This window comes from Cyrtonyx montezumae, unplaced genomic scaffold (assembly GCF_038088225.1).
Source record: "Cyrtonyx montezumae isolate F1298 unplaced genomic scaffold, pur_monq_1.0 scaffold_0, whole genome shotgun sequence".
Taxonomy (NCBI): Eukaryota; Metazoa; Chordata; class Aves; order Galliformes; family Odontophoridae; genus Cyrtonyx; species Cyrtonyx montezumae.
Genome location: NW_027071824.1, coordinates 17957909 through 17973577, shown reverse-complemented (window position 1 = coordinate 17973577; position 15669 = coordinate 17957909). Strand labels below are relative to the sequence as shown.

Below are 15669 nucleotides of genomic sequence, written 5' to 3'. Positions count from 1 at the left end.
TGAGGCCCGCGCTCGGTTCCGCATCCGGCGCGATTGCGTCACTTCCCGCTCACGCTGGCGCTCTCCCTTTCCCCCTCTCCCCGGACCCGGATGGTGACTGGCGGCGGCGGCCGGGCCTGTCACTGAGCGGCCCCGGGCTTCTTGTCCTGAGGGCGGCGGCGGCGGCCGGCAACATGGCGGCGGCGGCGGCCTCCTGCTCTGCCGGGCCCGGACCGGGGCCGGTGTCGGCCGGGCCGGGCTCCTGCGAGTGGCTGCTGCTGCGGGACGGCTGCCTGCGCTGCGACGCCGACGGGTTGTGCAGCCTGTGCTACCACCCGGCGCTCAACGCCATCCTGGCCGTGACCGCGCGCGGCGCCATCAAAGTCATCGACGGCACCTCGGGGGCCACGCTGCAGGCCTCGGCCCTCAACGGTGAGCGCGGCCCCGCGGCGGGGAGAGGCGGCGGCCGCTGTGCCCTGCGCCATCGCGGCGGGAAGGGCGGCCCACGGGCCGGGGCTGTCCCCGGGCTCCTCAGCCGTCCCCGCTGTCTCCGGCAGCGCCGGGGTAGCTGGGTTCCGTAAAGCGTAGCGGCGTGGTCGCTGCAGGCTGCAGCGCAGATGGGAGATGTAGGATGGGGTTTCTCTGCTTCAGTTTTTTTTTTCGCGTATCGACGGCGTAAATTTGATCCTTTAAGCGTGTTCTGCTGGATGGGCGTAGTTCTAGTTTCTAACGATGGGTGATGATGTCGCGTAAGTATCGAGCCTTAACCCGGGTTCGTTAAAAGAGCTTCTTTCTCGCGGGTAGGATTTGTCTTTCAGCTAGGAATTATTTAAGGCTCAAGTCGTTCTGGTAGGTTTTTGGTAGAACATTTTGAATAGATATTTGCATTGTTCTTCAAGGTGCTGAACGACTCGGTTGTCTTTGGTGCTGGTAGTAGTATGTGTGTAGTTGCTGTGATGGTTGGGCTAGATCTTACTGGTTTGTTCCAGCTTAAATGGTTCTGCGATCCTATGGTAGAGAGGCACGGTTCCACACTGACTTGGTGAAGGCTCAGACTGCAGCATCTCAGTAACTATAAAGCAGTGTTCTCTATTGCACACCAGTATTCATTACTCTACTTACAAACTAGAGCTGTAGGAGAAGTTCCATGTGCAACGCAGTTATTTTTTCCCCCTTGCTCACAGATTTGTTCTTAAGCTGTGGTACTTGTCAGAACATTGTGGGGTGGTTTTTTGTACAGACTTTGGAGTAGAAGTCTGTGCTGTCATTAGTTGTGTGTTTTGCACTTTTATTTCTCCTGACAGTTGCACAGTTAAGTGTTGTGAGGAGGATCTGGCTTTGCTGAGTGGTGTTAGTGAAGGATTGACAGTTGTCACCTGCATGTGGCCTAGCAGTGTCAGGAATTGTATGGAGGTGACATAGTCTGAGTAATATATGTACTTGTAGCTTGAAAACCAGCAACTGTGTTAAAATGCCAAGCTAAAGAGAGCAAAACAAAGAAACAGATTTTCCTTTCATGATTCAGAGTAGGTGCATTAAAAACTGTTAAGTGGTTGGAGAAAATACAACATCTGTGGGATTCAGAAACTGTCAGCTACTTTTGTTGTATCTTGCTTGTTTTGAAAGCAAAGCTCTTGTGTGGTGTTCCCCACTTTGTTCAGAAGTCAAATCACTGCTTCTGAAATACCCTTTCTCCTACCTTACTTGTTCCTTAGGTGTTTTTTACATTAATAACTTCATTTCTTACTATTCTTCAGACTGTTACCACAATTTGAGGATTTCTTCTAACTTGTGTGGGAAGCAGGCACAAATGGAGTGAACTCTAGATAATTGAAGCGTGAGGTTGGGATTTGTTTTTTGGGTTTGGTTTTTTTTTTTTTTCATTTTTCTGTGATAAAATTCTATCAAGGGATTTGATTTAGTATTCAAAATGCTAATGGCAATTTTCTCTTACATAGTGACTATTTAAAAATAACTTGCTGCTCTGCCTCTGTTACGTACATTCAGCCATGTGTACTTCCGGTAGTGTCAGTTCTCTGTGACAGGCAGAATGGCTGCAAAAGATGGATGCTACTCCTCCTCATGTCAAACAACAGAGCTATTTGCAGTGTGACCAAATCTTGTCTGCTCCCAGATGGCCGATGGCTCCGTTTAAATTAGAAGCATCACTAATTTGAAGAAAATACAAGTGAACGTCATTACAGATTGAGAGTGGCGTGGCTGTTGGAAATGGGGTACATCTCAGCAGTTGGTGGCTGTTGATGGTGCTTGTTCTTGTTTTCAGCCGTTCTCTGGAAAGAGGAAAAAAAGGGAAATCAGTTGTTCTGTGATGTCTGTGTGCTCTGTGTGGGACAAACTCTTTGAGTGTCAGATGTTAGTAGCCTGGACACTCAGAGCTGCAGGCCGGCTATGTCCCTGTATGCTCCCCTGACATAAATGACAAGTCAAAGGATATTGTTGTACAAGGACTTCTGGTGCCACACCTAAAAATAGAGTCTGTAGGAATTAAAACTGCTTCTCTTGAGAGGCTGATGTCCTCCTTGGTGACTGGGCTGCAGGCCTTCTGCCCTGCCCAGAGGTTTGCGTTGGACAGAAATGGTATTGCTCATTATCCATGGGGATAAAAAGCAAACAAACGAAAATGTACCAGCCTTTCTCTGTAGAAAACAGAGTAAGAAAAAGAATCATCTAATAGGGGAAAGGAAAAAAAACAAACACAACAACAAAATGAAATACCACCAAACCGTGATGTTGCTTTCATCTGCAGTTCACTGTGACAAGATATTAAGCTTTGAGCTCCTTCTTAGTGAGAAGATTGAACTTGTGGAATACTGAAACCAGTAGAGCAGTGGAGCCTCCATTCATTAGAATATATGTGCAGATTGCTGTCATTGGTGTTTTGAAAGAACAAGATAAAAGATTCACAGACAGAAGGCAGTTCAGTTATAGATCAGGTCTTTGTTCTTTTGGAGATTTGGATGTTGTCTCTGGCCTTTGTGCTTCAGTTTCTGATGTCAACAGAATTGGTCTGATTTATCTGATGATCTGGAGATTGTTATTCTGAGCCCAAACTGTAGGAATCCCATGAGGAATACTCATGCTTTTTCATTCCTTCCCATACTTCTTTGGGTTGCAACGCTGAGTCTTCTAAGATTTGTCTCATAAATATATGCAGTCATTTTCTACTATTTAAATCTGTTCCCTGTGTGTACAGTAGGTGTACTCAAGGCAGCTGGGGGATTACTTGCAGCAGCTCAGTGTGATAGTGAGGAAGAGTGTCACTGGCAAAGCAAAGTGAGCATTTAGTGTGAATTTTTGCCTTTCCTGGTCAGGATCATCCTTTCTATTCTTTCAAGTGAGCACAGGCACTTCAGAGAGACCTGCAGGGAAATACGAGAACGGTTCTTGTGATTGCTGGCAGTTGTGCATTTCTGTGTGCTTGTTAGTAGTGGTCATTTGGGACTAGTAGGAGTCTGTCGTACATGTCCATCGAGTACTTTATTTCCACTTAGGCATTTAAGTGCTTGTGTGCTTCCAGTTTCAAGCTGAACATTGGTATCCAATGAGCATGAATGATTCAAATACCAGCTTCCAGATACAGTGGAAGAGTCTTTTTCTCTGTCTTAAAGAAAAAAACTAAAAAGCCTTCCCCCAAGCAAAACAAAATTCCATAATATCAGGTGACTGTCTTACTGTTCATATGATATCTGATTTGTCAGATCCTTTTATTTACAAATGAAATCAGAAAAATGCATGAACTGAGAGAGTGCTGCTGTTCCCAGGGAAGCTTGACCAGGAGCGTAGGAAGGAACCAGAATGTACTGTCTGAGGGACACTGACTGTCTCGAATGTTTCTGTAGTTTCTTCTAGAGGAATTTGACATAACAATGGCTTCAGTCTCGTTTGCTAAAATGTACAGTGTTTCTTAGCTAGTGTCTTCAAGATGACTTTAGAGGCCCTATCGGTAATGGAAGTACAGACCTCTGAATTCAAGTGCTTAATATAGAAGGGGGTCTGTTCATTGTTTGCATACGCCAGTCCCTGCAAGGGAAACAGATACGAACTATCACCAGAAGTCCTTGTCCTGTTCCTCTAACAGAAGAATTTAGAAAGAAATAAATTCCAGCCCAGGAGGTTTGCCTGTGGCAGTAAGTTGTCCTCAGATTGTTATTATGTTTTGGGGTTTTTTGTTTGTTTGTTTGTTTTTGTTTTTTTAATTAATTTTTTGCATTTCCATGTGATGAAAGAATAAAAGATTGTCTTCTGCAGCTTGGAAATCATGGAGGGAGTGTGCACTTTGTGTAATCTCTTGGAAGATGCAGTTGGGGTACTCTGCCATCCATTTCTAGGCTTGAAATGCGTGAAGGGCAGCAGCAGTAGTTCCATCTGTTTCAAGTTCACTGCAGTAATACAGCTCAAGTAATTTTCATTCATCAGAATCGATTCAAACCTTTGTATCATTTGTTTAATTACAAGATGAAAATAATCTACATTACATTACGATATTGCTAGGTATTTGACAATGTCTTGTTTTTGAATGTACTTGAACTTGGATGATAATGCTACTCTGGGAAAAGTGCTTCTCAATGAAATCATTCAATTGATTTATTGATCTTAAGGTCATTCATGAAAAGTCTTAAGTGCTAACAAAAACCAACAAAACATTACAAGAATCATCAGATTGGAGTTGTGTTTGATACCAGTGAAGATTGTAGACTATTGTGTGCTCCATTTGTCTGCTAGCTGAATCAACGTGTGTCCCACATCCCCTTCCTACATGTGTCTTGCCAGGCTATTGAGATGCTGTGAAATGATACTTCCAGGCTTTGTGGAAACACATCTGCTTTATACTCTGCAGAAGCTAAAATAAAAGATCAAGTTTTTTTTCATATGTTTTCAATGAAGTTTTTACATTACTGTATTTATTGCAGGGATCCAGAAGTAGCAGCAAACAGTGATGGACACGTATGTTCTGTTGCCAGGCAAAATGTAAAAATGTTTTTTTTATTTGAAGATCATTCATATTTTTACTGATGGATTCATGGCTGTCACAGCAACAATAGTGCTGTGTGAGGAAAGTTTGAGAATACTTTAATGTCGAAAAATGAGAAATTTCCTAGAGCTGTGCAAATGGAATTTGAAAAAGGTCTTCTGCAGGCAGGAAGATGCATCTTGAAGTGTTCCTAACTGACCTGAAAGGGAAGCACTGTGCACTGCAGCGGGGATTTGAGCTTTGCCTTCCTGTTGTATTCCATCTCACAGGTAGCTGAACTGCTTCTGATATATGATAAACTGTTTTTCAACCACAGTACTCATTGTCATCCATCTTTGATCAAGACAGCTTATAACATGCTTATATGACAAGCCCTTCAGCTCAGCTCCCAGTCATGTTGTATACTGTATTACACAAAGTGTAGAAGATATATACATTCTGGTTGAGATAACTGCTTTCTTCAATCAAATTCTGGACTTGAACTAAGGAAATAAATCTCTATTTAACTCTTCAGTAATGGTAGTGTGAAGAAGATTTTTGCTTTGGATTGCCCAGTGTATTTTGGTTTTCCTCTTCTGAACGTCGTGGTGCTCAATGATTTGTGTCTGGGTGCACTCTCCTGTGCTATAATTGGTCCTTTTGAGCAGCCCACTTTATTTTATCTGCCTCAGTAGTGCCCCTTTCTGAGTCCTTAGTAATATAGTTTATAACAATGTTTGCTGTTGCATTGAAATCCATCCCTCGAGCTTAACTGAAATTCAACATCTGGGTTTTCATTTGACAGAGTATAAGAAAAAGATCTGACTTACACTGAAGTTTCACTGTAGTTGTTTCTCTTGAGATTTTAATAATGATCATGTTTATGGGTTTCAGTGTTTGTGTGTGGTGTTACCTGGTTTTTCAGGTTTTCTTCCCAAATACTTCCAAACCTGAAAACAAAATTGTCCATCCTTGCTGCTTTAAGGATTCTCTAATTTTCTCTGAACAGTTGATATGCTTAAAAAATGCTTCTTTAGGACATAGTAGAAGTGGAGATAAAGACAACCAAGTAGACTCCAGGACTACTTTGGTGCATCTCAAAGTGTGCTAGATTACGTTATGAGATAGTTGTGTGTTGTCTCTTTCCTATGGTTCTGGAGCTTCTCATCAGTTCATTTTTAAATAAATTACACATGGATCAGCTTGCTTTCCTGCTGGTTCTTAACTGATGCCGCAGTATTGCTTTCTGCCATTAGAAAGTGGTCCTTTAAATAGTTAATGCTGTCTTAATTGCAATGACTGCTTGCAGTCACCAGAGGAGCGCTTATTGTCAAGTGGACAGCTGAAGAAAGAACAGCTATTGCTTTCTGTTCTTCCATTTGGGGCGTATGTTTGGATACCAACACTTGCAGCTTCTTTTGGTTTCTGTGCAGTCAATGATTGGTTTTCATGCTGGCCTTTTTCTTTTGCTGCCTTGTCTTTTAGAAGGCTGTCAAGATTTGCTAAAGACCCAGCTCATTCTGCCAGTCAAAAAATAACCATGAAGTCTGGTATATGCAAAATGTATTTGAAGATTTGCACATATATTAGGGCAGAGGGCACTGTGCTGATTAAAGTCGGGGGGGGGGGGGAAGAACAGCTTTTGTTTTTCTGCCTAAATGAAACGTGTAAAATTATGGAAATAACAACTTACTTGTCATGTAATTGTAATCATTGTGTTTGAAAAATTATTGGGGTATTTGCTAAAGGTATTCAGCAAATGTTTTACTGATCTTTTTTATGTGTTACCCAGAAGAGAAGGGAATTTGGTTATCAATTCGATAGTCTTGACAATGAGTGTCCTTCATGAAAATGCATATCTGGTCTGAAATGCTGGTTTCTGAAGGCTTGCATAGTGTGATGTCTGCCAGGCAGTTCTTCTATCTACTGTACAGTTCATGGGAGGAAAACTGTGTGATCCATTGCACTTTCCTAGCCTAAGTGAAGCAGGATCCCACTGAGTATTTGGCAGCTCTAGAAGAGGAGTTTGATAAACGGTGCTGACTGAACAACAGTCTATGGAGACTGTTAGGAAAAACTGCATATGGAAAGGGCGAGCTGGGAGGGAGAAGGATGGCACTGAAAAATGAGGTGAAGTGACTGGGTAGTGGTGGGAAGAGGGCTGAGAGGGATTAGGGAAGTGGGAAGCTGTGTGGATGGCAGCAAATCAGGGCTGGGAAGGTGGGGAAGACTTTATTGAAGATCCAGAAGAGATTGTGGATATTGTGGAAAAATATTGTGAAAAATTCAATTGACTTATTTTCTCCTGGATCCTGCATCCATGTTGTATTGGAAATAATGGCATGTCATGCTGCTAGATATACTTTCTTTTAATAGTGAGGTTTTTTTCTGTCCTGTTTTCTATAGCTTTGGTAAGTCAAAATTGATACAAATATCATTTTTCAATAACTGAGCATTTTTCAGTAACAACATAGATTTCCTCTCTACTTAAAAAAAAGAAGCCCCAGGTCTGAACTTCTGGAGGAACCTTCTTCTATGTATTGAAGGATCCTGGCAAAAACAGCCTTAAAGGATTAAGTTAGCTTTTGTGAGTGTCTCCTTACAACAACACAACTTAGTATTTCAGGGTGGTGACTATGTAAGTTGAATTTCTTATGCTGCTTAAGATACCTAAGTTGTCTTAAGTGTACAAGTTTCTTCAGTTTTGCTGGCTTTTCTGTAGGTTTTGAAAAGACATCCTATAGAATAATTTCACTTCAAATATATCTTAAACAGTAATGGATCTGGTCTTTTCTACTTCAGCTTTCCTATGTGGAAGCAGTTATTAGGAGGCATTTTCTTTGAGAATACATTTAATTAATTTTAAGTCCTTATAAGAATTTGTTGGAGTTGGTATCCTGGTATACTGGATTCTGAACTGACTCATAATGACAGAATGAGATCTTGGAGTTGTGCTAGAAATATGAAATAGCAACTAAATGCTCGGAAGTGATCGTGTAAGCAGTTACTAGAGAAGTCCTCAGAAAACAGTCTGAGAATACAAATCCACAATGCTTTCGTTTGTGCAGCTTTGATACTTCCATCCTCTAAAGAGTTTAGCAGAACTGCAAACTTAAGATGTGCAGTGGCTTGTGTGTTCAACGCAATCTAATGAGTATTCAGTGTGGAAAAAAAATGGTGGGGAGCAAGGAGTAGGGAGGTAAGGCTCTGAAAGAGGTTTGCAAAATTTGGGATTTGTGAGAAATATCTTTGGAATGAAGTACTTCTTACAGAACATGACTGGAGGCATCAGTAGAAGTTAGGAGATGTTTAGTTTAAAACAGCTGTGAGAAATAGAATCACTGAGGTTGGAAAAGGCCTACATGGTCATCCAGTCCAACCATGGTAGTAACGCATGCAATGGCTGCCTACAGAAGGCAGTGGACTCTAGATATTTATGTGAACTTAAACCAGCATTGAATAAATTAATGCGGGGGGGGGGGGGGAGGAGAAGCCACAGTCATAGGTCATCACATGAAACAGAAATGTCTTCTGTCTCAGAAAGTCCCTGAACAAAAATTACCAGGGGCTGAGTGTTACAGAAGGTACTGTTGTATATCTGCCCTTTCTGAAGCTGCTAAGTGTTCTACATCACAGTCTTGGATGTGGAGTTTCTGCATGGTTGTTGCCTTGTACAGTGTTACATTTCCTCAAAAGTAACACCATAATGATAGTTAATAACTCAGTCTTCTAATGAACTGTTGAACTACTACTGCAGGAAGGGAAGACTTAATTTCCTTCTGAATCGTTTTTTCTCCAGTCTAAACAAGTCACTTCCCATAGCCTTCTCTCATGTCTTGGATGCTCCAGCTCCCCAGCCACCTTAGTGGCACTCCACTGGACTCTTGCAAGTGTCCTGTCTCAAGTGTTATGCCAAAGCTGGAGTGACATTCTGCATATGGCTGCAAAATGGTCAAGCAGAGAGAATCATGGCTTTTTTTTCCCTGAACTTGTCTGTGTGATTCCTGTGTGGTGAGTTTGTCAGTGTGGGGATGCGTTCTGACTCTAGTTCAGCCTGTCCATCAGGATCACCAGGTTCTTTTCATGGGGTTGACACCTAGACATTTGGTCCCTAGCTTTTGATGATGCATGGAGTTATATTCCATGCCAGGTGTAAGACCTTGACATTGTTGAGCTTTGAAAGGTTTGTCCATTTCTCTGCCTTTTTGATTTGTTTAAATGACATCTCTGCTCTTTAATGCTTCAGTTGCCCTTCATTTACCCCCCTCCCATTTGGTGTCACCCACAGTCTTGCTGAATGTGTGTTCTGTCCCATTCTCCAGGTCTCTGATGGGAGATAGCAAGGCCTATCAGCCTTTTCTGGATGCCACCCATAACTGCCAGTTATGTGTTGAATCATTAACCACCACCTTGGGGCCTAACAGTCCTGTCTGTTATTTCACTCACCTTGTTTTAGTCCACCCGTCTGCTTTAGAGAGCTCACTGCTTCCAGGTTTTATTTGTTGGGTTGTTTTTTTTTGTTGTTGTTTTATTTGGAAGCTCCTTGTAATTGTAGGGCTTGGATGAGTATACGTGGAGTTTAAAAAGAGCTGCCACTGAAGATGTAAAATGGGTGAACTTGACTGAAATTTCTGGAAGACATATTTCCTGAAAATCATGGGTTTTAGTTGGAGAAAAAAATTGAAGAGCATTCTGTCGCCCATGATACATTTCCAGGAGAACTGCAGGGACTTAAACTGTCACAGTTTACCTGAGTTTTTACAAAGGAATGTAGACTACTTTTTAACAATTTTCATAGCTGTTTGTTAGGTATAATGGTGCAAAATCCTGTGAGCGATTGCATTCTGTGTAACATATAAGGCAGCAACAGCAGTATGTAGACTGAGGTCTGAAACAACATGAGGAACATGAGCATAAAGAGCACTCCTCTCTTCTGATTCAGTCTTCTGGTTTAGATCCATGGAGGACAAAAGAGCCCCATGTCTGCAGGCTTAGTAGTTTAGAGTGGTGATTTGCCCTGATCTCAGTGGGTTTTTGATTGTTCTGAAACCTTTCAAGAGTTAATGTTGTCTTCTAGTTATTAGTTGCTTGATCAGACACTTGTAGTTCATATACGTAAGGCACTTTCCCATGTTTTAGTCCAGTGAACATGTCTTCCTACACTACTTTAACGACCATTATTCAAACCAGCTATTATACAGTACAGCTGAAACTGAAACAATTCCACACTACTTGTTGGTGAACGAAAACATGAACTATGTCTTATTTTTGATTAACTAAGTTCAGTATTGACAAATAAATTGTAAATTAAGTGAAGGCACTTTGTAGCGCAAAGGTAAATCTGCCTCCTTAAACCATCTTGCTGTTTAGAGAGCAATTTTAGTTTTCTTTCCCATTTCAGCTCTGAGTGTAGCTTTGACAAGTTCAGTAAATTTGGACTGCTATTCCAGCTGATGGCAAGGAGGTGTAAGTATACATGATGACATTTATCAGTGGAATTGTTGCTCGTGAAGGAAACAAGTAGGTTCAAACATGTCTGCTTAGTTTATGCAAAATGGTAATTTGAACTTGTTTACATTCAGTAGCTTCCACACAGATTTGAGGATGTTCTTGTTTTGCAAGAGAAGGGGCTGTCTAACATCTCTGTGGTGTCAGCACAGTACTTTGCTGAGGTGATCCTTGGAGTAAATCAGGGACTGCACTTATGCCTTTGTACCATTAGTGCTATGATGCATTTACTGCTCTCACTTCATAGCTATGTTTGGGGTCTTAATTAACTCTAACTTACAAACTATTGTGGGTTTTTGCTGTTCCTTGAGAGCTTCCTATCAAGAGAATTACAAACTATAATGTAGCCCACACTGCTCAGCAGATTTCAAGACAATTTAACTTCTTGGTAGTAATAGAAAAGGTAAAAGACGTTACTGTCAACATCACTCCACATCTCTTCTTGGTGGTGGTCCTCAATATTCATGGATTAGGAACTTTCTTTTGAGCTCTGGCTTCTTTGAGCAGAGAAATTGAGATTAGACTTATAGTTCTACTCCTTAAAAGTAAGACCAAATTTCTCATTGTCTTGATTCATCATAATGCCTGTAAACAAGGGCCACAGTAGATGCTCTTAAATATATATTCCACAAGCAAACTTGTTTTCTTTGAGGGTTTTTTTATTTGTTTTGTTTTGGTTTTAGTTTTGTAGGTAAGATTTTGATCACAGGAAATTGCTAGTCCTTGTTCTGCATTGCTTGACATAAAGAAGGTGGAGGGAGAATGTTCCTTTTCTCAAATTCTTCATTTCTACAATCTGGTGTCAGTTTGCTTTTTGAAACAAAGCAGGTTGTTTGTTTGGTTTTTTTTCCAGGTTACTAGCTGTAGTGTTTTAGCTAGCAGCCTGCCAGGCTATAGGAACTGACAAAAGGCTGAATGATTTCTGTTGTGATTTGTTTCGTTTTTAATCCTAGACAGATAAGCCAGAGATGTTGGGAGGAACTGTGAACTACTATGTGGTTAAGACTGGAAAGTAAAATTGTTACAAACTATGTCCATTTCTCCTGGTACCACCCAAAATATATCATAGCTGGAAGAATGAGAGCTAAAATGAGATTTTGATTATCTGTTTCAAGTCATTCATGAATTTACATGAAACTTTTGAACTGTAGTTTCTGAAGATACATTTTGCTACTTATTGCCAGAAAACTTAACCAGAGTGGAGAGCTAGTAATTATGTTGCAGTGGCACCAGTAGGTTTGTCAGAGGATACTGGTTGGAGTCCTTTGCTTCATTGTAAAATATCCTAAGTTAGAAGTGACCCTTCTGCAGATGCTTGGAAGATGAGTAAACATCTGTGAGCAATTTTTTCTACACTGGTTATGTATAAATTCTTTTGTTTCCTGGTCCTCAGCTTACTGTTGTAAACAATGCGACCAGCAGTGTGCGAACTGTGATCCACTTTGTGACTAGCAGTGGAATCATCTTGAAATGTGTTCTTTGAACTTCAGAATTAATCTGCCCAGTTTGCAACATAGCTTGTCAGCAGTTCAGAGGCTATTCAAATTGTAAACCAGTTGTTTGCAGAACATGTTTCTCTGGCTGTTGAAACAATGCTAAATATTGATGAAATATTTTTCTTGAAGTTCTGTTGCCTTAGAAACTATAATTTTTTGGGGACAACCTAGCCAAATCTTTCTGGCAACCACAATGTTAGAAACCATGTGAGAATTGTAGCTGTTGGGCAATGTATTTCTTGTGCTGTAATCATAGCTTCTGTAACAGCAAAAATAGTGTGTTATCTACTCTGTGGTCTTTTAAAATTGGGACTGATTACACAGAGGATACCTGTTAGCCAACTGATGAATCAGACGTGAGATTTCTTCTACCGTCTCTGCAAAAATGATAAAAATGAGAGTGTTCCATCTTTGAAAGACATATGGAACTGGGGCTCCTACAGACTACTGAGCTCAGAGTGAATGCACTCTTGTGGCTGATGGAAAATAAGCAAGGTGCAAAAGAAATGTTTGCTCTGTTGGCACTGCCTGGAAAGGTGAGCTGCTTTTCTCATCTTCTGTGAAGGAAGAGGAGAGAAGTGATAAGTTAAAAAAGGGGTCCTGTAGTGTTATGTTCCACCCCTTGGATCCCAGTGAAGGGGCTGCAAACTGTGTGTTCATCTACTCTGAGTTCTAGTTTAGGACCTTTCATTTTATTTACATAATACTTTTCAGTACATCGTTACCGCTCATGTTTGTAAAGAAGTTAAAACTTAATGGGTTTTACAAAGAGGTATATATTTTTTTTTCTGTAGAATGGCTTACTTCCTTGCCTGCAGTTGTGTTGCCTGCAGAAATTCCTGTGCTAGGAACTCCAGCCCATTGGCAAAAACACAGCATGAAACTAGCTGAAGTGCTGATCAGAGGACCCTTTTTGATGAGACAGAATCAAGGGCTTCTCAGCTATGAAGTCATTCTGTTGCTCTTGAGGTTTTCCTGGCTTGTAATGGTTAACGGTTGTGGTAGATCTGATACAGACAGAGGTTTATGTACTGTATGGAGAGTATATGAGTCATTGTTTATAAAAAATTTTGATGAGAAGGGCAGCTGACAACTATTCCTGAACTGAGTTTCTGAGAGAGGTTCCCATTAATGCAGTGTGGTCGGATTAATATGCACTCTGTTTTAAGAAGTTTTAGTTTACTTTTGTCTATCTTCACATCTGTGAAGATGAGAATTTGGGAATTATGTAGCTATCTTTGTCTGTGTGCTAGCTACCTAGATGATGTTTTTTAATTATTTGCAGTAAAACCAGCACAGTGTCTGAAGAAAGAGGAAAACTTGATTATAGCAGGATTTAAGAAAACTCACCTAAACTCATTTAACCATTGCCACAGCCTGTAGTTACTGAAGTGCAGACGTTGTTTTGCCACTCCCAGCAAACCTCTCTGACCTGTTAGTGGCATGGTGTGGGCAGTGCAGAACAGGAATAAGCTTACTTTAGTGTCTCAGGGTTTGCATCTCTCTCTTATCTCTGACAATGTACAGGTGCAGGCAGTGTGTTAAGTACTTCAGAGTTCCTTCTCCTCACCCACTCTCCTGTTTGGTCCAGCTGGAGTGCTGAGGGACTGATCTGCTGGGTGGTATCAGCTCTAGAGGACTTGGGCTGGAGAAGTGTTGGCATACATCATATGCTGTGCTTAGTTCTCAGAGGTTCGAGTGTTGTTTTGCTTAATGAAGTAGTTTTAATCTGTCTTAGTGGTAGTTCAGCAGTTTTGTCCTACTTCTCCTACTGGTATAGTTTAATTCTTCATAAGTTCATAAGTTCATAAGTTCATAAGGTTGGAAAGGACCTATAAGATCATCTAGTCCAACCATCCTCCTATCACTATCTCTACCCAACTACTAAATTAAGTCCTTTAGCACCTCATCTAAACGCTTCTTGAACAGCGCTAGGGATGGTGCCTCAACCACCTCCCTAGGCAGGCCATTCCAGTGCCTGACCACTCTTTCAGAAAAGAAATGCTTCCTGAGGTCTAATCTAAATCTTCCCTGGCGCAACTTGTGGCTATTCCCTCTCGTCCTGTCATTACTTATCAGGGAGAAGAGGCCTACCCCCTCCTCACCACAACCCCCCTTCAGGAAGTGGTAGAGTGCAATAAGGATTCCAATAAATTCTTAATAATTCTGCAATAAATTCTTATTGTTGATTCTCAGGTAATGTATAGTATATCAGACATCTTAGACTTGAAAGCACTGGTTTAGACCTGGTAGGAATAAGATGTGAGTGTTGGCTTCCATTACAGCTGTTAAAATGGATGTTTTGGATGTTTGCTTAATTTTTATTCTATTTTTTTAAGTACAAATTAGAACAGATTTGATGAAAATTGTAGCTAATAAACTACTTCTCAGTCATCTCAGAGAACAGATTTTTCTGAAGTCTTAAGCTACTTTCAAGAACAAATTTTATCTTTTTTTTTTTTTAATGAAAGCTGTTTTCTAACAGTCTTTTTTGTCTTTCTCTTTATAGCTAAACCAGGTGGACGAGTGAAATGTCAGTATATTTCTGCTGTGGATAAGGTGATCTTTGTGGATGACTATGCAGTAGGATGTAGGAAAGATCTCAATGGCATCTTATTGTTAGACACAGCTCTGCAAACACCTGTTTCAAAACAAGATGATGTGGTTCAACTTGAATTGCCAGTTACAGAGGTAAGATACTGAAAAAAAAAGCGTATGTAAATAAGTGTCAGAAATACTGAAACCAGATGTTTGTCCCTTAATTTCCAGAGTGATGTTAACAGTATGTAACGGAAACATTTATTAGTTACTAGCGATTTCAGAGCACTAACTTACTGTAATTATTTGTATCTCAAACAAATGATAGCTTCCCTCATCAGGAGCACGTTATTTTGGAACTTCAGTGACCAGAAACAAGGACATGTTTCCAGAGCATTGACAGTGCTTATGTATGGAAGTTGATGCTGCTAGGCATCCTGGTTTTGTTTTTTGTTTTTGTTTTCCCTAAGGCTTTTAGTGGAAAAAAGAGACAATCTCTAATGAAGCACTTATCACTTTAAGGGGTGAAAAGGTATACATTTTTTGCTTAGAGTGTAATGCTCAGGATTTTGTTCTATTGTTTTATCTTCAACCAGTGTAGCACTTCATAGATGAAACAACTTGTACATTAGTGTTCTGTTCAACTGCTACGAGGTACACTCTTGGTGATGAAGACAGTAGTTTTCATCTGTGTAGTGATTATGAAGTAATATACAATGGAAGTAAATCTGCAGAACAATTTCAATTACAAGTGAAATTAAATATTTGTTAGGGAAGAACATAGAGCGTCTGCCAATGCTAATATTTGGAGTACTGCATACATTAAAAAAAAAACTGAACTGCTGAATTCAGATTCTAAAGCTTTAAAGCACTTTGAGAAAAGTGGACTTCACTGTTTATAGAGGAAATAAATTTATACTAAATGACGTACCAACAAACTTGTCCTGAAGAATGATTTCAGATATTTATGTGAACATAGGATGTGTGTTACTTGTGGTTCTTTGAACTGCTTGCCTTGAGGGGGAGTAATAGCGGTAGCCTGTCACTTCATAGATGTCTGCAGAGAGCTTTTCAGGTTCCTGGTTTTCTGGGCTTTCTGACCCTGGAGTCAGTTTTAGACCATTCCTGTGTAGCTGTGGAGTCTTTGGGGTGCGTGGCTGACCAAGAGGGGGCTGA

General features: G+C 40.8%; 1 protein-coding gene across 2 annotated transcripts in view; it reads left to right on the top strand.

Moving 5' to 3' along the window:
* Positions 1–108: 108 nt before the first annotated feature.
* The window catches only part of BIRC6 (baculoviral IAP repeat containing 6), a 163177-nt gene continuing 147616 nt past the window's right edge, over positions 109–15669 (top strand). For both annotated transcript variants that reach the window (XM_065729152.1, XM_065729144.1), the window contains exons 1-2: positions 109–411; positions 14465–14646. In XM_065729152.1, the coding sequence (XP_065585224.1) occupies positions 174–411; positions 14465–14646 (420 nt within the window). In that variant the 5' untranslated portion in view covers positions 109–173. The remainder of the gene's footprint in view (positions 412–14464; positions 14647–15669) is intronic.